The 24105-nt window shown below is 40.8% G+C and overlaps 1 protein-coding gene across 6 annotated transcripts in view; it reads right to left on the bottom strand.

Annotated features, from left to right (window-relative positions):
- Positions 1 to 24105, bottom strand: part of LOC126267418 (cysteine-rich protein 2-binding protein-like) — a 173990-nt gene that overhangs the window by 142413 nt on the left and 7472 nt on the right. Inside the window, exons 1-2 of one of the 6 annotated variants that reach the window (XM_049972657.1) lie at positions 2736 to 2917; positions 2176 to 2350 (exon numbers count right to left, since the gene is read on the bottom strand). The exons of 4 other annotated variants lie outside the window; for them this stretch is intronic. In XM_049972657.1, coding sequence (XP_049828614.1) covers positions 2176 to 2192 — 17 coding nt within the window. In that variant the 5' untranslated portion in view covers positions 2193 to 2350; positions 2736 to 2917. Of the gene's footprint in view, positions 1 to 2175; positions 2351 to 2735; positions 2918 to 24105 lie in introns of those variants that run through there. One more of the 6 variants, XM_049972658.1, reaches the window with a different exon arrangement.

Below are 24105 nucleotides of genomic sequence, written 5' to 3'. Positions count from 1 at the left end.
AGTTAATACACATGGTATTTATACAACATAGTATTTAGTGAGTGTAGGATGTAACATAATTTAAACATGCTTCTTTCTTATCTTTTAAGATATTTTTCCAAAGCAAGAGAAGACAACTTCATTTCTTTAGCACTTAAAGTGTAGGTTCTTCTCGTAGCTGTTGTTGGATTCGCTGTTTGTAAAAGAGTATTTCCTGGGACATATAATATATCTCTTGGTTGTGGATGGTAAAAAGACTGGGCTGGACCCTTTGGGTGTATAAAATTTATTCGGTACATGTCATTGTATTTTTCTTCAATGCATCCTAGCCACCAAGAGTCACCATATGCTACTGTCACAAAACCAACAGCAATATTTTCCATATGTGATGGTGTTATTTGGTTCAGTGTTGTCATATATTCAAGAGACTCATCCAGACTAAAATGATAAGGCTTGACAGTAATTTGACTCTCTGTGTAGTGTTTATATGATTGAAACTTTTATGTTCCCACAATCACTTTTGATTCACTAAGCCGTGGAAGTAAGTATTCTTTGTTCAGTTCATAGTCCTGTGTTGCGCAATATTCAAAGTCAATGTTTTTTAATGTTTTCCATGGCAAATACATAAAGTGATTTGGGTGTTAAGATTTGTTGGTCATATGGCCTTTGAAAGCTGGCTTTAGCAGCTAGCCTCTTAACAGTTCTGCCAAGGCCATCACATGCACACTTGCCATGGGATGTTGCAAAGAACTCCCACTCTGCCTCAACTTCAAAATCAGTTTTATGCAAATACAAATTAAGGAAGTTTTTCTCAGTTTTATATTGTGCAGCGCTGACATCAGAAAAGTAAGTAATCTTTTTTAAGTGCAAAAGGCAAGGTTTACTTTATGATTTCTAGCAGTTTTTTCTGGAATACATAGAAAGTGACTGTATTAGGTTTCAGGCAATCTGATATGAAGACATACTGCAGATGCTTTAGTTTTCCCTCCCATTTATAATATATGATGAAAGGATGCAGTGTAGCTTAGGTGGTAGTCCAGTGAAATGATTGTATTTCATCTTGTACTACGAAAGAGTAGTTTTCTGCAAAATCACAGTTGACTATTACAAGTCCTTCAGTTAAATTGTCCTTGATTTCACTGTAGTATTCTTTCTGCTGACTAGCTATAAATGAATGAGTTCTTACCTTCATTAGAGTGTCTAAAAACTCATCCATAAAGTCATCAGTACTTTTTACTACAGTTTCCATCATCTACAGTTACCCACTTTTTTGTAGGTAACTTCATCAATCATATCGTCAGTGAACTTTGCATTCAATAGATCTTTAAGTCTAGAGACACCAGGATATTCTTCTCAAATATCCATAAAATATTGTTGCGATGGTGGATTGCACATCATCTTGACTAGGCAGGAATGATAAGACTTCAAAGCAGTTTTATCTCCATCCAAAACAAAATTTTGCATCTTAGCACCATTCATCATTAACTTAATGTTTTGGTGTAAGGTACACCCACAAACAGTATGTGTGCCACTTCTTCCAGCCACGATACAGTTCCTTGGTCTTAATTCGCAAAACTTGGAAAACCCAAAGTTGTTTGCAGGGATCTTTTCCTTAAATAATTGGTATATTTCTTGTAAATTTGCCAACACTAGCCTCTTTTGAAGCTGGATCTTTCCATCTTTATTTCTTATGGTCACATAATCTTTTTTCCCAGGCATCATTCTACTAACGTCGACAGAAGTCTTTAGCACAGTCAACAACACCTTTTTCTTTTACTAACAGTTTTACTGCACGAGCCATGTAGTTTGTCACTCCAAATTTTTCTTCTATTTTCTGACAGCTCCAACTCATAGGTAAGATAGACAAAATCATCATGTTTTCACTTCTTTTTGTTGTTTGAGCAAAGTTTTCTTTTAACTGTTGAATAATCTCCGATTCATCTTCGGAATGTTCAGTAATAACTTCTTCAGGGCTCGATTCTGGTAGTAAGTACTTTTCTAAACTAGACTTTATTTTATCAAGTTTTTTCTTTGTATAGGTAGGCACAGCAAACTTTTTCTTCTTTAGTGGTGACTCACCAATGAGTTCCAGTGACTGTTCAAATAGTCTATGGAAGATTGAGGATCAGTAAAAGAATTGTTTACATTTTCGCTACTGTAAGGTAAAACTTCTTCTGTTTTGTATTTGTCACTAACCTTTTTCCTACATACATCACATATTTTCATGCCACTAATGATTCCTAACTCTAGAGAGCACATCCAGTCCTTTACATTTCTTAGTGACTGTACACGGGCTTTCCTATGTCGTTCTGCTTTAAAAGGGTTACAACATTTAGCAGCAGCAATCGCCCAATTCTTCTAGATGTCATTCCTGTAAGGTAACAAATTCTACTATCAAAAAGTAAATACACACACACACACACACACACACACACACACAACTTAAATAACTACATTTCTATTATTTGGAACATTCTAGAAAAAATTAATATAGTAAATAATCGTATTTTATGATGTTTGATATATTACCATACACACAACATGGCGTACACTAAGACTACACCGCTCTATACTAGATCACTTGGACAACTTAACACTAAAACACAGTACAATGTAGAGCACTTTTTTTTGTTATGATTATTTCATACACATTTTAATGTAGGGTCAAGGCCCCATTTACACCCACATTAATGACATGTTTTTAGGTTTTATCATGTTTAACTTGTAGGAAATGAAAATATAATACTTAATCTTACCTCTAAATAAATTAAGTTTCTTCTGATGCTTTGCACAACATGTAAAAAAAAAAACAACAGATTGTGAGTTGCTTAAAGAAAAACACTACATAACTCAACTTCTGCAACACAGATCTTTTCATTAAATGGTGACTTCAAACAAGACCAGACAAAGAAATGTTCCTATAGACAATTGAATAGCACATTTCATATTGCTTATTACAATCTATGGTAGGACTGCCTGGTATTCCAAAGGAGCTTAAAATTACACCCATTACATGAAGGTGGCCAGAAGTGTGGTAGTGGCCCAAACTAGAGTCTTGACCCTATATGAAAATCTCACTTTTTTTTTTAATAATAAAAAGTGATGTCCTACAGAATTGTAAGATTCTTAAGTTATTATTTTTTATATATTTTATTCTCACATTAAAATAACATTTAATGAATTAATGAACAATAAGAGGGTAATGTTGCAAAAAAAGGCTAACATAATAATTTAAGTTTCTTAGAATTACATAGGCCTACCTCAGTATTCTTAGCCCAGAAATAGTCTGCTTTTCACCTCACTAGTGTGTATTGCGGTAGTAAAATATTATTTTATACGAGAACCCATTGCGATCCCATCTTGAAATTTTGCATGCATGTAGTCAGTTTGACTGGACAACACATACAATTTTTATAAAAAAATCCAAGGGTATGTATTTTGGAAATTTCAAAAAATGTTTTTTTAGAATAGTTTAAAATTTTCAGATTTAGGTAGCACAGTCATGTTACATATCAAATCTAATTTTTAGAGGAAAACAGTGGTGCAAGTTTGAGCTCTCTAGGTTGTATAGTTTTTGAGCTACAGCATTTTAAAACAATCAGCGACTGATCAAAAACAGTGGTCTTTTTTTATTTTTAAGCCCTTGAAACTCAAAAACCAAAGGTCAGAAAAATTTGAAATTTAAAATTTAAACTAGTGCTACTGGGTACATTACCTGAAAAAAAAAAAAAATCATCCAAATCTGAAATATCAAGGTTCAGACTGTTAGTTGATTTGAGATGGAATGACCCAAATGTAATTCCATTTCATCTTTATTACACCCTAAATGGAAGGGTTAAAATAACTGAAATGTTAAAAATAATTATTAGTAATGTTGAAATGTTTTTCATAATTTTCATCCCCAATCATAGTGGTATAGTGGTATAGTGAGCAATTTGTCACACTACTTGTACAATGGACTCAATTCCACATCCATGAAGACTCTCCTGCATGATGGAATACAAAGTATGATTTAACATATTTTGATTTTTCAGACATTTTGCAAAAGTGAAGTCTCCCTCACAGAGTCTCACATGTTGATTCAGTCTGAAAGATAATATCTGGCAAAAACCACCTATGACGACCAGATTGTAACAGTTACTTTCCAGTCAATACATTCTGTGAATCCAGGTTGCAGTGACCATGATGCCCAAAACATTTTCAAGTCAAAGGTTATCTCTCTCCAATTCTGTGTAGTACTGAGTTAGACAAAAAAATTAAAATATTCAATCAGCTAGAAGGACAGAATAAAAAAAGTGTGAAGGGAGAGAGAAACAGGGTCATTCACAATTCATATTACAGGTTTTTAGTGGTTGTATAGTGGTTTTAATAGGTTACGTTTTGATAAGGAAATATGTTTTAAGATCAAATCACTTCCACTGCCCATGTGTTGGACATGCTCAAAAAGAGTATCTGGCATATTCTGTATGACATGCAACTAGTAACAGGACATCCTCCTCTAGCAGTACTTTTCCTTAACAGTAGTTGTTGATACCAGAATTATTTTTCGAATTTTGGACAGGTCAGTATTATTTCAGCTGCTTTTCTTTTAACTTTCATGTAATTTTATACACAATATGTTTTATTTCAAGCTACAATTTATGAAAAGGGATTACTTTATTTTCAATGTCACAATCAATAAGTACTAGCTCTGAATGTACAGTTAAAATTACTTTTTTTAGAAACACTTGAAATTACAAATTATTTAGCTCACTTAAAATTTCTACCATTAATTATGCAATCTAATAATGTTTACTATGTTTATTTCTGGATTCATTTATGAAATAATAATCTAAATTAAAAGAAATTCATTTGTCAAGAAAAACTATAAACCCTTTGGAATATGGTTATCACTGCAGATTGAAGCAGTGCTGCAAGAGATACTGGTGAAACTACTGGAAGAATTGCCACTACCATTCCATTGGTAAACATAGTTCCAACAGGAACTGGGAACTGTACCCGCTCATTTTGCACTGGCATCTGCAAACACCTCAACGAAACATATTGTGAAAGGCGGACATATTGTGGTGGACCAACTCTCTGGCCACTACAATCACCAGATTTCACTCATCTAGACTTTTTCTTGTGGTGCCATCTGAGAGTCTACGTATGAAACCTCTGTAGTCGGAAGAATATCTTCTTGAAGAAGTTCTGGCAACAGTAGGAATTATTTGGTGTACACAAGAGTTTGTAGATGGTGTGTATGCAACCACGTGTCACAGATACATCTTGTGGAATGAACAGTAGGGACGTCAGGTGGACAGCTCCTGCAGAGCACCCAAGTCAGAACTCACTGTCTCCACTGCTTGCATACTGTGAAGTGAGTTTTGAAAGTGATCTCATCTACAAACTTATTATACATCAAAGAGATACGTTTATGGACATGGGTTCCTTATCAAAACTTTCCATACTACGTCCCCTCTACAATCCCTAGAAGCCTGCAACAGGAATTCTGGAACACACTGACAAACCAAATATTGAGAGGGATTCCATATGATTCTGGAATAAGAAAGCATTTTATTGTCAAAATCTAAACATGCAAATTGCTCTCTAATTTGCAATTTAGGATTCACCACCTCAAAGGTACATTCTCTGACCACAGAGAATAAAAGTAGTTGCTCCTTTTGCCAAAGTTGAGAGAAGTAGAATAGAAATTTATACACATATATCATTGTTACTTTTGCCTGGTAAATTAAGGAAAGTAGAGCTCTTGACAGATTAATTAACATATTCAAAAAGAACATTAAAAATAGTTTTGGAAGAATAATTATTGACAGTCTGCTGACGATGCACACTGACACGGAACTTAACTTTTTCTTGATAGTAAGTGGAGGTCAGCTGCCTCATTCTAGACCTAACAAAAAAAATTTATGTAGGCCTACAAACCACGAGCTCTTACTGGCATTTCAGTCCTATCACATCACAAGCAAGCCACTGAACTTTCCTGATGCAGATTTGTAATTATGAAACAAAATCTGGAATGTTATTTATTCATATGGTCACCCACAATTTTCAAATAATTTCATCTGATTTGTAAGAACTTTGTCAATATTTACAATAACAACATTTTTTTATGAGAACTATATACACATTTCTGAGATATAACTACACACATGCCAATAACCTTTCTGCAGTGGTAACATCAGTTCCTGTCAGATCACCGAAGTTCAGTGCTGTTGGCCTTGGCTAGCACTTGGATGGTTGGCTTTCTGGTCTGCCGAGTGCTGTTGGCAATCAGGATCACTCAGCCCCTGAGAGGCAAACTGAGGAGCTACTTGACTGCAAATTAGCAGCTCCAATCATGTAAGTTGACAACAACTGGGAGAGCAGTGTGTGGACCTTATGCCCCTCCATATCTGCTTCTAGTGACGCACATAGGCTGAGGATGATATGGCGGTCGGTCTGTACCATCAGGGTCTTCTGAGACCTGTTCAGACGGAGTAAAGTAAAAATCATCTTCACACGTACTTACTATGTCCAAGAAGCACACAACAGTTGGCTCTTGTCTATCCATGGCAAACTTCAGGTCATCTGCTACTTTTATTAAAGCAGATGATGTGCTGTGATGGTTGTTGTGGAAACCTGCTTTGTATTCACCAAGAAGGTTGTTTGTAATGTAGTAGCTGGTTAACTGATTGTGTATTAATACTCTAAAGCCTTGGAGTGTGCCTGAAGGATGCAAATAAGTTGGTAGTGGCTTAACTAGTCCCTGTGTCCAGGCTTCAGGAAAAATGCTTGTGCTTAAAGAGTGGTTGAAGTTTAGTCTTTTAGAATATGATGCCACTGTGCCCAGTAGATGGTGACCTGGTGCATATGACGGATTTTTTTTTTTTTTGGTAAGGTGAGTAACAAGCTCAAGACAGCTACCGTAATTTATCCCCATGAAATAATTAACGAGTCTTTACTTCATTTGTGGTTCAGTTGTGGTTGTGGGTAAGTGAAGTGATGGTGCAGTTCCTGACTGGAACAATAGGATCAGCTGCAGCTTTTACTTTGCCTATGCAAAGACCATTCAGGTTTTTTCCAAGGACAGCTGGTCAATGTCTGTTGTCAGTTAATGAGGGGGCATGCCTGAAATTGGCATTTCTCACAGTGTGACTGACTGTTTCACCTGTGCTTGTAAGCAATAAAATTTTTAGGTGCAGAGCATACTTTGTAAGCCAAATGCGCAGTATCATTGATATTCATGAGCTGTTTTAGGTCATCTTTTTTATTAAATCTATGATGTTTTTCGTTTTTGTCTGGAAAGGGTTGAAAGTCATCTCCAAAGCCATTTCTTGCACTTCATCTGCACATTCAGAATCACTGGTGCATTTAGTCTCTGTATGTAGTCCACTGTGGTTTCTTTCTTGAATATTGTAGTGAGTACACCATGAAAATTATGTCACGGGCAAAAATACCAGGTCCAGGTGTTTCAGAAGTACAAATTACTCTGTATAGGAATCTCATTGCAAGTATATCCATGACAGTGTGACAACTGGGAATGTTATGGGTAGATAAAAGCTAAAGTAGGCCTAAGTCAAATTTCAGGAAAATATATATATATATATTTGAATTTTGCACTGGATGGATTTCATAAAAGTTATGTTCGTGTCACCGGCTATAACTACATGCTCATATGTCACTTGGAGACTTGGGATGGCAGCTTCAAAACAGACCAACCTGCCTACTTTCGGAAGTTTGTAGAGGATGCAGTGTTGAACTTTTTTTTCTTAGGAATTTGATCTCTAGGAACATATATATTACATTTTTATCATCGTTGTTGTTGTACACGTGTAACATGGCAGGCAAAACATAGGAAGGTATACCCCCTCGGCCGTTGCATCTGTCGTGCCTCAGAAAGACCCAGCCGCCTAGATTTACGGAACTGGCTGGAATACTTGGTTTAAGCCACTTGTGTGATATAAGTTTCACATGAATGTCTAGGTCTTGAAATATATGGAAGAATCCATCAAAATGAGCTGGCAGAGATTCGACGTTTATGTATGTGGTATGGAGCATTGTGTTGTCAGTTGGAGCGCACACAGTGATACCACTAGAGGAACAACACTGGGTGGTGAGATAGCATCGGCACACGAAAAATGCATTTAGAATGTGGTAAGGTTAGAGAGGGCAGGGGTGCGTGGATGTAGGACTGCTGGAGTTGATAGAACAGGCAGTTTCAGTGCCAGGAGGGGAGGTATTGTGGCCAAGGTTAGCATGACACAACACAGTTGCAGGACAATATAGTATTATTAGGAGTATGGTAAGATAAAGAATATCAACAAACAGAGATAATATATCCTGTATGCAACAAAACTAAATGCTACATAAAAACAACAACAGAGTGAAGCATCTGATACATAACATAAATTATATGACAATAAATTACTAAATAAAAGAAGATTTAGAGCAAGTTTGTACAGCAACTGATAATGTAAATAAGAAATAAAAAGGAAGTAGTAATAAGGTAAAGTAAAGCAGTTAAATTACTAAGATGTGATTAGTAACACCCATACATAAAAATGGAAGCAACTGATAATGTGAATATTAAATAAAGAGGAGTTAGTAATAAAGCACAGCAAAACAGTTGTGCAGCAGCCAAATTATACAGACAGAACTAGCAGCAGTGAGAACTGGCATACCCTTAGCTCCTAAAACATAGGTTTTTGAGTTCATTTGCATTGCAAACTGATCCGCTTTAAAATACTCCATTTGATTTATTGATTTATACCCATACACATTATTTCTAATTCTGTGGTGAGGCCTTGCATAGTAGCATACCGAATTGCATGAATGTTTTTACCGAAGTTCAGTGACAGTCTATCTGTAGTGAAACAGTGGCTGATTTTTAAGGAAATATTTCTTTATATTTTCAAGCTTTGCAGTCTCTCCATTAGGCTTGATTATACAGCTTGTCATCAAAGAGAGCTGCTTTTGCTTCTTGAATATAAGATGGCAGATCATTTATACATGACATTAACAAGAGTGGACCAAAATTTGATCCCAATAGTACACCACCGGAACTATTCCCAATTTTGAAAATGACATTTCGCTGAACACACACTCTGGTTTTCTTAATGTTACAGTCTGCATTGTTTTAGTTGAAAAGGATGAAAACATGTTACAATCAAGATCTCAAATGCCACAATAATTGAGCTTCTCTATGATAATACTGTGAATTGCACAATCAAAAGCATTTGCAAGTCATAGAAAATACCAGTTGCCAATGTTTTGCATTTAAATTTTGTATAATAAGATTTAAGAATTCAAAACGACATGTCCTACAGAAAGATCATTTTGAAATCAAAATTGAGACTGCGCATCTCATTTTGACGAAAGTGTGTTAGGATTCTTGTATGCATAATCTTTTCCAATTCTTTCTGAAAGGAAGACGATAGTCAGTCTGGTCTGTAATTATTAATCTCTTTCTTACTGCTCTATCCCATAAATGGGTCTGACAAGAGCATATTTCAGTATGTCTGGAAATACCTACACCTTCATAGCGATTTACTACCTATGTAAATGAATATGTTGCATAGATTAGATTAGTACTTGTTCCATAGATCATGAATACGACACTGTGGAATGTGTCAGGTTAATAAAAGGTGTCTATACAAGACATTACATTACACAAAATATTACATGACGATTAATTTTCCTTCTCTCTCTCTCTCTCTCTCTCTCTCTCTCTCTTTTTTTGTAGTGTTGGAAGGGGGGGGGGGGGAAATTACCCACTTACTATATCCAAAAATTCATCTAATGAGTAGGAGATGCCATTCAGAAATTCTTTTAATTTCCTTTTAAATGCTACACTGCTATTGTCAGACTTTTGGTGCTATTAGGTAAGTGACCAAAAACTTTTGTGGCAGCATAATTTATCCCCTCCTGAACCAAAGTTAGATTTAACCTTGAGTAGTGAAGATCATCCTTTCTCCTAGTGTTGTAGCCATGTACACTGCTATTACTTTTGAATTCGTCCGGATTGTTAATAACAAATTTCATAAGTGAATATATAAATTGTGAGGCTACAGTGAAGATACCTAGCTCTTTAAATAAGTGTCTGCAGGATGATCTTGGATGAGATCCAGCAATTATTCTGATTACACGCTTTTGTGCAATGAACACTCTTTTACTCAATGATCAGTTACCCCAGAATATGATGATATAAGAAAGCACAGAATGAAAATAGGCACGGTAAGCTAATTTACTGAGATGTTTATCGCCAAAATTTGCAATGACCCTAATAGCATAAGTAGCTGAACTCAAACTTTTCAGCAGATCTTTAGTGTTTTTTTTTTTTCAGTTCAACCCCTCATCAATGCATACACCTAGAAATTTTGAATATTCTTCCCTAACTACCTATTTCTGATCGAAGTCTATATTTACTAATGGTGTCATTCCGTTTAGTGTGTGGAACTGTATATATTGTGTTTTGTCAAAGTTTAATGAGAGCCCATCTGCAGAGAACCACTTAATGATTTTCTGTAAAACATCATTTACAATTTCATCAGTTACTTTTTGTCTGTTGGGTGTGATAGCTATATTTGTATCATTGGCAAAAAGTACCAGCTTTGTAAGTTCGTGAATACAGAATGGCAAGTCATTCACATATATTAAGAACAGCAGATGACCCAAGACCGAACCTTGCGGCACCCCATTCTTGATTGTTCCCCAGTTTTTTGCATATTATGTGAACTGTGTATTTCAACTTTCTGCACTCTTCCAGTTAGATATGATTTAAACCATTTGAAAGCTGTCCCATTCATACCACAGTCCTTGAGCTTATCTAGAAGTATTCCATGATTTACAATAGAAGCCATTGAGAGATCACAAAAAATCCCAACGGGTGACTTCCGGTTACTCAGAGCATTTAATATTTCATTAGTGAAAGTATATATAGCATTTTCCGTTGAAAAACCTTTCTGGAAACCAAACTGACATTTTGTTAAAACTTTATTTTTACAAAGGTGTGAAGCTACTGTACAATACATTACTTTTTCAAGAATTTTGGATAAGGCAGTCAGAAGAGACATTGGGCAGTAGTTGTTGGCCTCAGACGTATCCCCTTTTTTATACAGTGGTTTAACAATGGCATACTTCAGTCTATCTGGGAAAATACACTGCTTCAGAGATCTATTACATATGTGGCTAAGAATCACACTTATCTCTTGGGAACAAGCTTTTATTATACTGCTGGGAATGCCATCAATTTCATGTGAGCTTTTATTCGTGAGAGAGTTTATTATCTTCCTAATTTCAGAAGGAGATGTGGGTGGAATTTCAATTGTATCAAAATGTGTGCGTAAGGCCTCTTCCATTAATTGCCTACTTCTTCTAATGAACATTTAGATCCTATTTTCTCTACAAAATTTAAAAAATGATTATTCAAAATGTTTTCGACTTTCGGCTTGTTGTTTGTGTTGTGAAGTTCCCATTCGCTTTTATGGTAATGACGCCAACCTGTATTCTTGATTGCCCTGCCTCCCCTGTAATAATATTCCAAATTGTTTTGATTTTGTTATCAGAGGTATTAATCTCAGACATGATTCACATGCTTCTGGACTTTTTAATAACCTTTCTTAATGTAGCACAGTAGTTTTTATAATATTTGGCTGTTTCTGGGTCATTACTCTATCCTGTTGTTAATTACAGTTCCCTTTTCTGGTTACAAGACATTTTTATTCATTTAGTAAGCCAAGATTTTTTGCATGGTTTCTTATAGTTAGATTTAGCTACTTTCTTGGGGAAACAGTTGTGGCACCGATGAGATCGACACCAGTATCGATCTGAGTATCTTCTTTGAACTAAGCTAAACATTATCTTTGTGCAGTTCCGCCATTCAGTTCTGTGTAAGCCTTGCTTGTGTAAAGAGGTGAATAAATGAACTGCTGTAAAATTGGAGTGTTGTCTGGTGAAACCGACCTGAACTTCCTCCTGACTGGTGACCTCGAGTTATAACGTCTTCCATTTTCGCCGTTTTACTGTGTCCGCGGCCTCCGCGGCCATTATTTTCACGTGTATTACATCAACAAAACATTCGAACAATGATTTTGGCCCAACGCCTAACACCAGATGTTGTGATCGACATGCATCGTGTTGCAGGCGATGTACACCCACCAGCACTGCAACACAATGCCTCTCACTCGACGATCACGCCGATTTAGCCGGATGTTTTCGAGCCTGCATGTGAGGTTAGCAGCGTGCATGACTCCGGCTATCAAAGGCCTTTGTACCCTCTACATGCGCCCTCTCTCATCGACTGTGCAGTTACCTCTTACGGATCTCCGTGCAGTGCGGGACCAATGCAAATTTCTGCAAATGCTTCGTTGGACAACCTACCATCACCAGGACAACGATTTGCTACGCCACAATCCGTGCCATACCACGCGGATACCCGCCATGTGGCCGGAACTGCTTCGATCACAGGTCAACCTCCTCAGCATCTGACCACGCCCAAACATACCGCGGTTCAGCATCAGCACATGCCTTCCTACTTCGATACCTCAGACTGCAACACGGACAATAACTTGTTATCTGTACCTGACCTCCACTGCCATCCGACTGCTACACCTCAGTGTTTTGTGCCACGACATTCACCTTATCCGCACACCATTTTGAGTGGAGTGACTATGAACAGTGAACATTCGCACTTTCTGTCCTATGTTCGACATCCATTTCCCACACTGTGCTTCTGGACAGCCCGCACCTCCGCAACCTCCCTGCAACACAGGTGGCCATGGCTCTGATCAGATGCCGAGCTTTCTGTGGACTAATACTTTGAACCTTTTCCTCACCTGTCACCCACACGCCGGCTCCAGTCGAGCTTCCGCTACCCTCAATTCGAGCACACCCACAATGTGTTCAGCTTCTGAAACCACAATCGACACATTACGGTGTCTCACCCACGTCGGCCTTCTGCGTCGCGACAGATCGCACTCAACCACAACGTGTCACCTTCATGCTGCCACCCAGACAGCCGTCATTGCCACATCTCCTGGAGGCACACTCTCCTGGAATACTACAACAACAACAGCTCGATTCAGGCAGTGCCCCAATGATCTCAACTCAACCTGTTTTTCCGAACAACGCTGATGCTGTTTAATCTCGACAGAGCAACAACCCAGTTCAAAATTGTGAACGAAGTCTTCGACCATTACAAACTCGACAAGTCAACCAGGTTTCTGTGCCTCATCACCCACCTGCACGACCAGGAGGACTTGATTGCTGACCTGGTCGACGCCCGGGACTCATCTACCTGGTACACTCTAGCCAAAGAGACAGTTCTATGTCGGCTTGCCCACTCAACTGAGGCAGCAATACAGCACATGCAATCTATTCCATGACACAGCTCTCCTTGCCATCTGGTCAGATAAACTATCTCCTCACATCCGCTTTGCTCTGGCTCAAAGGCCACCTGAACCTGACGAGCAAAGAATGACGGTTGCTGACAAGCTACATGATGCATCACTGCTCCATTTCGCTAGCCACTGCCTACCTGACAAGTCTCAGGTTCAGGCTCATCACTCTGCAGCCAGGCGCGGCCAGGGCCGACTGTTCTGCTTGCCCCAGGAAGCAGTAAACAATTAACTAAGAATGTCACTGGCTCTTCCCGCAGTCATGCCACCTCCTGCAACCAAACCTGCTGCAGCCATCGAACCTCAGCCACCGCCACTGGCAATGAACTTTCCGTAGGAAATGCAACCGCGCTACCCATACTGTTACTTCCACACACAGTTTGGTGAGGCGGCACGGAACTGCAGACCAATCTGCTACTTCCCAAACACCAATCACAGGTAGGTTTGGGTGCCGCCTCCTGCACACAACATGACAGGCACCCCCCAGTGATCCATTCTGTCTGGGAACGACTGGATAATTGTGTACGACTTCACATTAAAGACATTTCGTTGGCACACCTTTTCCTAATGGACATACGCGTATATGTTCCACTGTTGCCCACGTCCTTAGCATCGTCAAACATCCGCCCTCATCATACTTCACTACAAGCTGTGAATTCCACTAAACTACAATGCTCGGGTTCAACCTCATACATCGTCTCACTCTCCGCAAACTGCAAACTCGAGTGGACTTTTTTAGGGTGCAAAATTGACCAACCTATACTAGGTATTGACTTCTTGAGACACCGCAAACTTTCACCAGACCTAGTGCGAAACACTGTGTTTCACCATCCGTCCAAGACTCACTTCCGCTGTGCTCTGTCGAGCAACCCACCACATGATACATCGGTTCAGGCTCATCTCATGTGTACATGCTTGTCTCTGTCGACAACGTTACAAGAAACCATGCATAATTCCCTTGTCGAGCTTGAACACATTGCTCGCCTACACAAGGAAAACTCCGAGCTCTCCCACCGGCTCCACGAAACACAGCTCCAGCTCTCTGATGCAACTAAGGAATTACAGACACTACAGCAAGGACAAAGCAAGATCAGTAAGTGTGCCGAATCTGCTTGCAATCCCAGCAATCGAGCTTCCGTGTGTTTACCTCCCACCACCCTCACAACTGTGCTATCAAGACTGCCATAACGTGTACTGACAGTTCTGCAGGACCACACCCTCCTAACACGACAGAGTTTGACACGCTGACAGACACAAGTGTGCATGCACGACTAGTGTCTCGTGTTCCCAAACTGACAGCTCCTACCCGGCCCCTCGTGGACTGCACCTCAAACAACGCAACTTCGGCTCCTGCGCACCGCCACTGACAATGCAAACAATGCACTCGCACCCCAAGCGTTTCACCTGTGATCGTGCTGCCACAGGCCGCGCCCTCGGACAATAGTCTCACTAACACTTTATGAGCTCTACCAAGCTCACTCGAATACGGAGCCACTGCTTCGCGCCGGCGGCCATCTTGTCACGTTGACTCCTGGGACACTTCGCCGCCTCGGCTCCCGTTGGATCCGCCGAGTGGCTCCGAACACCACGACCTCGCCTCACCTGCCCTGCCCACTACACATTGTAAACAAATCACCTCCAGGCAACATTTCTGTCGTCACCAACGGCACCGTTCACAAGCTTCACCTCACGCCAGGCCTCCCGATCCCCAGTAAACCACGTTGACTTTGTCCCAAACGCCTCTCTGACCTTAAAAAGCAGATTTCTGAACTTCTATGCTCCGGCAGCATTGAACCCTCTGCCAGTAGCTGGTCTACACCCATATATATGACACCCAAGAAAGACGGGTCCTGGCGCATGTGCGGAGACTACCGTCAACTAAACGCACGAACATTTATGGACACCTACCCCATACCCAACATTGCCGACTTTACCAGTTCCCTCGCAGGTGCGACCACGTTCTCTGCCATTGATTGCATACAGGCCTACCACCAGATCCCCATGGCTCCTGAAGACATCGAGAAGACAGCAATCACCACCCCAATCGGGTTACTTCAGTTCCGATTCATGCAACTCGGTCTGAAAAACACAACCCAGACCTGGCAACTCTTCATCAACGAAGTGCTATTCGAACTAAAATTCTGCTTTGCATATCTTGATGACATTCTTGTGTTCAGCTCCTCCATAGAGGACAACATTCGACATGTGCAAACTGTTATGAACACTCTCGTGGCATCTGGCATCGAGACCAACCAGGACAAATTGCAGCTCCATCAACCCGCTGTCACTTTTCTTGATTTTCGGGTCTCTGCCGACAGCATTTTACCACCCCCAAAGAAAGTACAAACAATACTAAACCTACCCAGACCTTCGTTGTTCAAAGAGCTCAGGCACGTTCTGGGGATGGTTAATTATTATTGCCAACATCTACCTCAGGCTGTGGAGATTCAGGTTCCACTGACAGATGCCTTGGCAGGCACCAAGACTTTTGGATCTCTGCCCGTTCCATGGACCCCTGCTATGACTGCCTCTTTCACTGTCCTCAAAAATCTTCTTGCCAAGGCCTGCACCATCACCACAGATGCGAGCGATACTGCCATCGGCGCTGTACTTAGCCAGACAGTCGACAGCCAAGCTTCGCCTCTGCAATTCTTCTCGCGCAAGCTCACCAATGCTCAACGGAAATATTCCGCGTTTGACAGGGAGTTGTTCACGGTCTACGGAGTGATCAAGCATTTTAAGACTGATGTTGAGGGATGCCCTTTCTATGTTTTAACAGACAACAAACCCCTGGCTGCGACCATTACAAACCCGGCAGCTGACCCGCCTCCTCGCCGCTTCCGATGCATGGACTTCATATATCAGTTCACCACCGATGTCAGACACATAAAGGCTGCTGACAATATGGTTGCTGATTTACTTTCACGAGCCAACACCGTTCATTCGCTGTTAGATCTCTCTGAACTGCCTAACCTCCAACCCGCCGACGAGGACACGAAAAACCTGATTTCAGACTCTACCCCTTCACTACACTTCGTCCGCACCACCTTCCCTGGCATTTCTGGTGAGATCTGGTGTGACGACAGAACGAGCACGTTACGCCCCCTCATCCCAACCACTCTCTGTCGAGCTGTCTTCAACGCACTGCATAATTTAGCCCACCCTGGTGTTTGTGCGTCTGTTCGCCTCTTAGCGGAGTGCTTAGTTTGGTGAAATGTCAACAAGGACTGCCAGCAATGGGCACGCTCCTGCGTCGCGCGCAACGCTGCAAAGTACACTTTACCCCCCCCAGTGCCTTTTCGATCCCTCCTGGGCGTTTCCAGCATATTCATATTGACATTGTCGGCCCTCCCCCCCCCCCCCCCCCCCCCAACAGCTTTTGTTATGATCTCTCATCCATCGACCGAACAACTTGCTGGGTCGAGGCTGTCCCCCTCCCCAATATCACAGCAGAAACTGTTGCTCGAGCTTTCGTCGAGTCATGGGTATCGCGTTTCGGATGTCCAGCTACCATTATGACTGACCAGGGCAGACAATTTGAGTAGGGCCTGTTCAACAAGATTAGTAACATTTGCAGCAACCAGCGCATCCGTACCACAGCATATCACCCATAAAGTAACAGGCTAGTTGAGCACTGGCACAGCACTTTCAAGGCGGCTCTTCGATGCCATGACTCTCTATGGACGGAGGCCCTTCCCCTCGTCCTACTCGGCATTCGTGTGATCTATAAGGAAGACCTCAAAGGCACAATAGGCGAGTTCTTATACGTCCAGAACATTGTTCTCCCTGATGAACTTGTGAGCCCTTCCGCATCTCTCCCTCAGTCTGACTTACCTTCCTTCGTGGACCGCATCAGACACCACTTCATCAACCTCCACATCCCTCCGTCCGCCAGCCATTCCCACCCTAAGGGTCACATCCCGAAATCTCTGGACAATTGCGAGTACGACATGCTCGGAGATGACTGTCCGTGCCACCTTCCAACCTCCATAGACTGGCCCATACCGATTTCTCCAGCACTCAGCCAACACCTATGACATCCACATAAAAGAGTCAACTGTTACAGTCTCTCTCAACAGACTTAAGCCTGCTCATGTCGTGCCCATTTCTACCCCCCTTCAGGCGATAACCACGCCACTCACTGTCGTGGCTCAAGACGCTCCGCCCACTCCCTCCACGTCGGTCGAGTGACTTTCAGCTCCAATCGTCGAGCTCTTCTCTGACCTTGCCCTCTACTCCAGTCTCACGCACTCAGTCGAGTGATCACATGATCCCCATGTTGAGCTTACCTACGATCACGCCCTCGCCACCGGGCCCTTCTCCGGTCCCTTCGACCTCTCCCACGTCCCCTGCCTTGCCCTGTTGAGGTTTCTAACGCCCCCCCCCCCCCCCATCTTGAAGCCCTTGCCTGAGGTGTTTGTGCCTGTCCCCCCGGACATAATCCACGACATCTCTATAATACTACGCGTTGACACTGTTTGTTGTGTGTTTCCCTTCATGACACAACCTCCGCCATTCCATGCCACCTGGTGAAATGTGTTCCCCTCTCACCCGACGTTGACCTGTACATGCTTCGTGTGTTCACTACGCTCACTGGAGACATCATTGTCGTCGCTCTGTTCCACCAGCAACCCGCCGGCCTCCCTGCCGCAGCACGAACAGCATGCCCGGTAGGACGCCCGGCGCACTTCAACGACTTCCAGGTTCGGTAGCTGAAACTTCCTTCATGACACTACCAACGCAGCTCCCCAACGACGCTGTCGAGCTGACCGTGGTCCAGCTCCCGCTGATCCCATAGTCAGCCCCCCTCCACCGGCCTCTCAAGAGTACTCCGTACTGCAGGGGGGGGGGGGGGGGGGGGGGGGCTATGTCGCGCCAATGAGGTCGACACTAGTACTGATTTGAGTATCGTCTTTGAACTAAGCTAAACATTATCTTTGTGCAGTTCCGCCATTCAGTTCTGTGGAAGCCTTGCTTGTGTAAAGAGGTGAATAAATGAACTACTGTAAAATGGGAGTGTTGTTTGGTGAAATCGACCCGAACTTCCTCCTCACAGTTTTCAAAGTCTCTTACAAGTGCATCATGAAATAAGTTATATTTTAAATTAACATCAGGTTCCTTGTACACCTCGTCCAAGTCTAACTGCTGAAGATGTTCCCTGAAATTTCTAATTGTTGAGTCATTAATTGAACGCACAACTTTGGAGGGTAGTTTTCAATAACTGAATGGAGCTATGTCATATACTGTAACTAGCTGAGCACCATGATCAGGAAGGCCATTCACAACAGGACAAGAATTTATGTTTTTAAACTTATCTTGGTCTATAAAAGTGTTATGACAGATGTCAAATTGAAAGAACCGAGCAAGACTTCCAGGTCATTCTTCCTATTACACTCTTTCAGTGAATCAACACTGAAGTCCCCACAAATAATAATTTGCTTTCCCCTATCTGACAGATAGCACAACAAGGCATCCAAGTTTTCCAGAAATAAATGAAAGTTTCCTGAAGGGGACCTATATTCTGTTACAACTATGAAAGAGTCCTCCTTCAGTTTAAGTTGACAGGTACATGCTTCTATATGTTGCTCTAGACAAAACTTTTTTGTATCCAAGCTTTTTACACAGTGATAACTTTTTGACATATATGGCAACTCCTCCTCTCATCTTATTCTCTCTACTCATATGTGCAGCTAGTTTATACCACTGATATTTACATTTTCCACATCAGACACAATGTGATGCTCAGGCAGGCATAGTACATCTATTATATTATCACATTCACTATCATCTAAAGAAACCAGGAGCTCATCTACTTTATTCTTCAATCCCAGAATATTTTGGTGAAAACTGGTAACATTATTTTTTACTGTTCTTTTACAAGAATCTACTTTTTTCTTTAATCCACCTATATTTCGGCTAAATATGGTAACATTATTATTTACTTACTGTTATGAGAAAATTGTGAGTTTTGGACCTAGCAAAATTCCTTTACTACTTTAAGCGTCTCATTTCCTAATCTAATTCCCTCAGCATCACCCGACGTAATTCGACTACATTCTATTATCCTCGTTTTGCTTTTGTTGATGTTCATCTTATACCCTCCTTTCAAGACACTATCCATTCCGTTCAACTGCTCTTCCAAGTCCTTTGCTGTCTCTGACAGAATTACAATGTCATTGGCGAACCTCAAAGTTTTTATTTCTTTATTTCTTCTCCATGGATTTTAATACCTGCTCCGAATTTTTCTTTTGTTTCCTTCACTGCTTGCTCAATATACAGATTGAATAACATCGGGGAGAGGCTACAACCCTGTCTCACTCCTTTCCCAACCACTGCTTCCCTTTCATCTCCCTCAACTCTTATAACTGCCATCTGGTTTCTGTACAAATTATAAATAGCCTTTCACCCCCTGTATTTTACCCCTGCCACCTTCAGAATTTGAAAGAGAGTATTCCAGTCAACATTGTCAAAAGCTTTCTTTAAGTCTACAAATGCTAGAAACGTAGGTTTGCCTTTTCTTAATCTAGCTTCTAAGATAAGTCGTAGGGTCAGTATTGCCTCATGTGTCCCAACATTTCTATGTAATCCAAACTGATCTTCTCCGAGGTCGGCTTCTACCAGTTTTTCCATTCATCTGTAAAGAATTCACGTTAGTGTTTTGCAGCTGTGACTTATTAAACTGATAGTTCGGTAATTTTCACATTTGTCAACACCTGCTTTCTTTGGGATTGGAATTATTATATTCTTCTTGAAGTCTGAGGGTATTTCGCCTGTTTCATACATCTTGCTCACCAGATGGTAGAGTTTCGTCAGGACTGACTCTCCCAAGGCTGTCAGTAGTTCTAATGGAATGTTGTCTACTTCCGGGGCCTTGTTTCGACTCAGGTCTTGCAGTGCTCTGTCAAACTCTTCACGCAGTATTATATCTCCCATTTCATCTTCATCTACATCCTCTTCCATTTCCATAATAATGTCTGGACACTGATATTAGTCTAATAAAGAAGTACATCCACGAGTACTAGTGTCCCCTCTTATGGATTTCGCTAACAACCCTTCCAGTTTACCCTTCCCTCTTCGATTGAGGTGTAGGCCATGCCTTGTGAAATCCCCCCTATCAAAGCAGGCACCAGCCCAACATTGGTATGGGTCATTGCAGAGACTATTTTCACAAAGTCACACACAATACTGTAGCCCTGATTCCTATCAATACTGTTTCCCACTCCACCCACTATCATCACATGATCCTGCTTTGACAAACCCTTGCACAAGGAAGCTATAACCTCTACCCCCTGTCAAAGACATGCACTTGGCTTGATAAAGTTTGTGACCTGGTACATGTCACCTAACTTTTCCCTGCAAAATCTGGCCCACACCTCTTCCATGGGTGCTACCTAGCAACAGAACTTTCCTCTAACTTTCTACCTGTTTTGAAACAGTTGGTTTCCTAGTGAGATTCTGTTGCATCTTAACTACATCTACTGGAGCCTCTTCCTTGCTTAATTGTGGTAGCAAGGCAAATCTATTTGTTGTGCCAATTGGGAAACTGTAAGATACTGTTCTCTTTCTGTGGCCCCTGTTCCCACCTACCACTTCCCACCACTGTTTACCCTCTTCCCCCCTTAACCTCTTCAGTTCCTCCATTGCTCTGTCCAAATCAGCCTGAAGGGTTCTAATTTTCTCCTATTCAGCTATAATCCTATCTCCATATAAGCGAGAACAAGATTATTGTAGTTTATTCAAGATATTATCAACTCTTTCTGGTATTGTGGGAGTTAATTACATTCTTACTCGCTATCACAGAGCATGGAGTATTGGAGATATGCCGATTATCCTTCCTAATACCGTGGGGTCTATAATAACCCCAGACTGTAATTTTCTGTAGAATATACCTTATTTCCTATTCCTAAAAATTATGAAAATTCGGACTTTTCCTGAATTAAGTAAAGGCTTCATAATATATCAATATAACTTTTTGAAAATATTTAGGTTCGCAGAAAATCAAGAGAGAACCACTGAATGCAATTGGGGTTAAATGCGACCCCATTTCTCTCTTGCAGTATTATTATCCAATAATGCTGCATTGAATCCGTAACTGTTGCTGTATTCCCTTTGTTTTATTCTTGTAAATATTGTTGTAAGGTGTGATTGTTTCCAATACTTTATAAGCCGACAATTACTTGTTCCATACAAGTGGAGACTACTATTGTGTGTGTTGCATTTAGTGGAAAATGTCTCGTCACCTTTCCGAAGACAAAGTGCTTGAAATATTACCGCAGGATAATCCTGTATCTGGAGAATTAAAAAATAGTGATATCAGCGATATAGTTTCTGATGTCTCATGCAGTGGTGGGGAAATTGACGTCTTAGAAGAGAATATTCCTCAATCAGACGGAAGTTCAGAAGAAGATTTGGACAGTGCAGATGTCCAGCCTGAACTGAAAGTAATACATATTTCTGACTGTTATATGTAAGTACACATTTTATTTTTGTAAATGTGCACTAGGGTCTAGCGCCAAGATATACCCTTTGTATTTTTATTTTGTGTAGTTCTAAAAACAAAGAAGAATTGTGGCGCAAACATGAGTTGAGAAGAGCTTGTGGAAGAGAAGAGAGAAAGAACATAATGCGAGTAACACCAGGTCCAAAAAAATTAACAGTGAAAAATGTAGACTCCATAGAATCAGCTTTTCAATTGTTTCTTAGGAGAAACATTGTTTATGTAATTCTAAAGTGGACTAACAAAGAGGGTAGTCTTGTTTACGGTAGTAAATGGAAACCAGTAGATACCATTGAACTGAAGTGCTTTATCGGTGTCTTGATCCTAGCAGGTGCTTACAAGGCCCATAATGAAGCAGCTACACATCAGTGGAACAAAGAGGATGGTAGACCCATTTTTATTGAAGCAATAGTTTGAAATCGCTTTACGCAAATTTCAAGGTGAATCCGATTTGATGATGCAGATGTGAGATGTCACAACCGTGCTCCTGACAAGCTGGCTCCCATTAGAGAAATATTTGAAATGTGGGTGCAACATCTTACCTTCTCAATCTCCAAGTTTACACTGGTCAACAAGAAAATGAATCTTGTCAAGTTGGTCAAGGCAAGAAAGTTACTTTAGATATGGTGAAAGGCTTAGAAAACAGTGGCAGAAATGTAACAACTGGCAAATTTTTCACTAGCCTTAGTTTGGCGACAGAACTTCTGAAAATCAATATCACACTCTTAGGAACAATTAGGAAAAATAAAGGAGAACCACCACAAGCTTTCACTCAGACCAAAGGTCGAGTCAAATATTCATCTATTTTTGGTTTCCAAGAGCATGCTTCAATTGTTTCATATTGACCGAAAAAGGGAAAAGTTGTAACTTTGCTTAGTACAATGCATTCAAGGAAGGAAGTGGAAGATCGTGAAGAATGCAAGCCAGTAATGATTCTGGATTATAATAAACCACAATCAGGAGTAGAACGTACACTACAAAGAGGATGAGCAGAAGGTTGTCAATGGTATTATTTTACAACATGACTGATATCAGTGCACTGAATGCATTTATCATATGGCTGCATCTTACACCAGACTGGGCAGAAAGGACCAACTACAAGAGATGGGCATGTCTCATAGGAAAGCAGCTCGTCAGAAGGAAGCCAGACAAAATTATTTCCCCTGTACTTCCATCAACAGCACAGCCAAAAAAAGGAGGAAGGTGTCTGTTTTGTAAAAGGTCTGAGGATGGAAAATTCACCGATAAATGTTCAAAATGTGGCTGTTCTGTGCGTAAAAACCACTCTGAAATTTATTGCTGTAAGTGTAATGTGTCATAAATGTCAATTCGGAATTTAATCAAAAATGTTTGTACAATTGTGGTAAACATTTTTGGAATACAGTGATCAATAGATTATTATATTTTGACTAAAGTTGAGTCTTGATCACACCATTTATGTTTCAATGACATAGGTAACCAGTTACGGTTATTTTTACATAACCATCATCAGACCCATGGCTCCCTTAGGAGAGAGCTCCGCCTACCATCCTAAGGGAGCCATGAGTCTGAAGATGGTTATGTAAAAATAACCGAAACCGGTTACACCTACAGCTACATGACTACTCTGCAATTCACATTTAAGTGCTTGGCAGAGGGTTCATCGAACCACAATCATACTATCTCTCTACTATTCCACTCCCTAACAGCGCGCAGGAAAAACGAACACCTAAACCTTTCTGTTGGAGCTCTGATTTCTCTTATTTTATTTTGATGATCATTCCTATCTATGTAGGTTGGGCTCAACAAAATATTTTCGCATTCGGAAGAGAAAGTTGGTGACTGAAATTTCGTAAAAAGATCTCGCCGCGACGAAAAACGTCTTTGCTGTAATGACTTCCATCCCAATTCACTTATCATATCTGCCACACTCTCTCCCTTATTACGTGATAATACAAAATGAGCTGCCCTTTTTTGCACCCTTTTAATGTCCTCCGTCAATCCCACCTGGTAAGGAGCCCACACCGCGCAGCAATACTCTAACAGAGGACGAACAAGTGTAGTGTAAGCTGTCTCTTTAGTGGACTTGTTGCATCTTCTAAGTGTCCTGCCAATTAAATGCAACCTTTGGCCCGTCTTCCCCACAATATTGTTTGTAATTTTAACACCCAGGTACTTAGTTGAATTGACAGCCTTGAGAATTGTACTATTTATCGAATAATCGAATTCCAACGGATTTCTTTTGGAACTCGTGGATCACCTCACACTTTTCAT

The sequence above is a fragment of the Schistocerca gregaria genome, chromosome 4 (genome assembly GCF_023897955.1).
Source record: "Schistocerca gregaria isolate iqSchGreg1 chromosome 4, iqSchGreg1.2, whole genome shotgun sequence".
In the NCBI taxonomy this organism is placed as follows: domain Eukaryota; kingdom Metazoa; phylum Arthropoda; class Insecta; order Orthoptera; family Acrididae; genus Schistocerca; species Schistocerca gregaria.
This window is presented reverse-complemented; position numbering and strand designations above follow the sequence as displayed.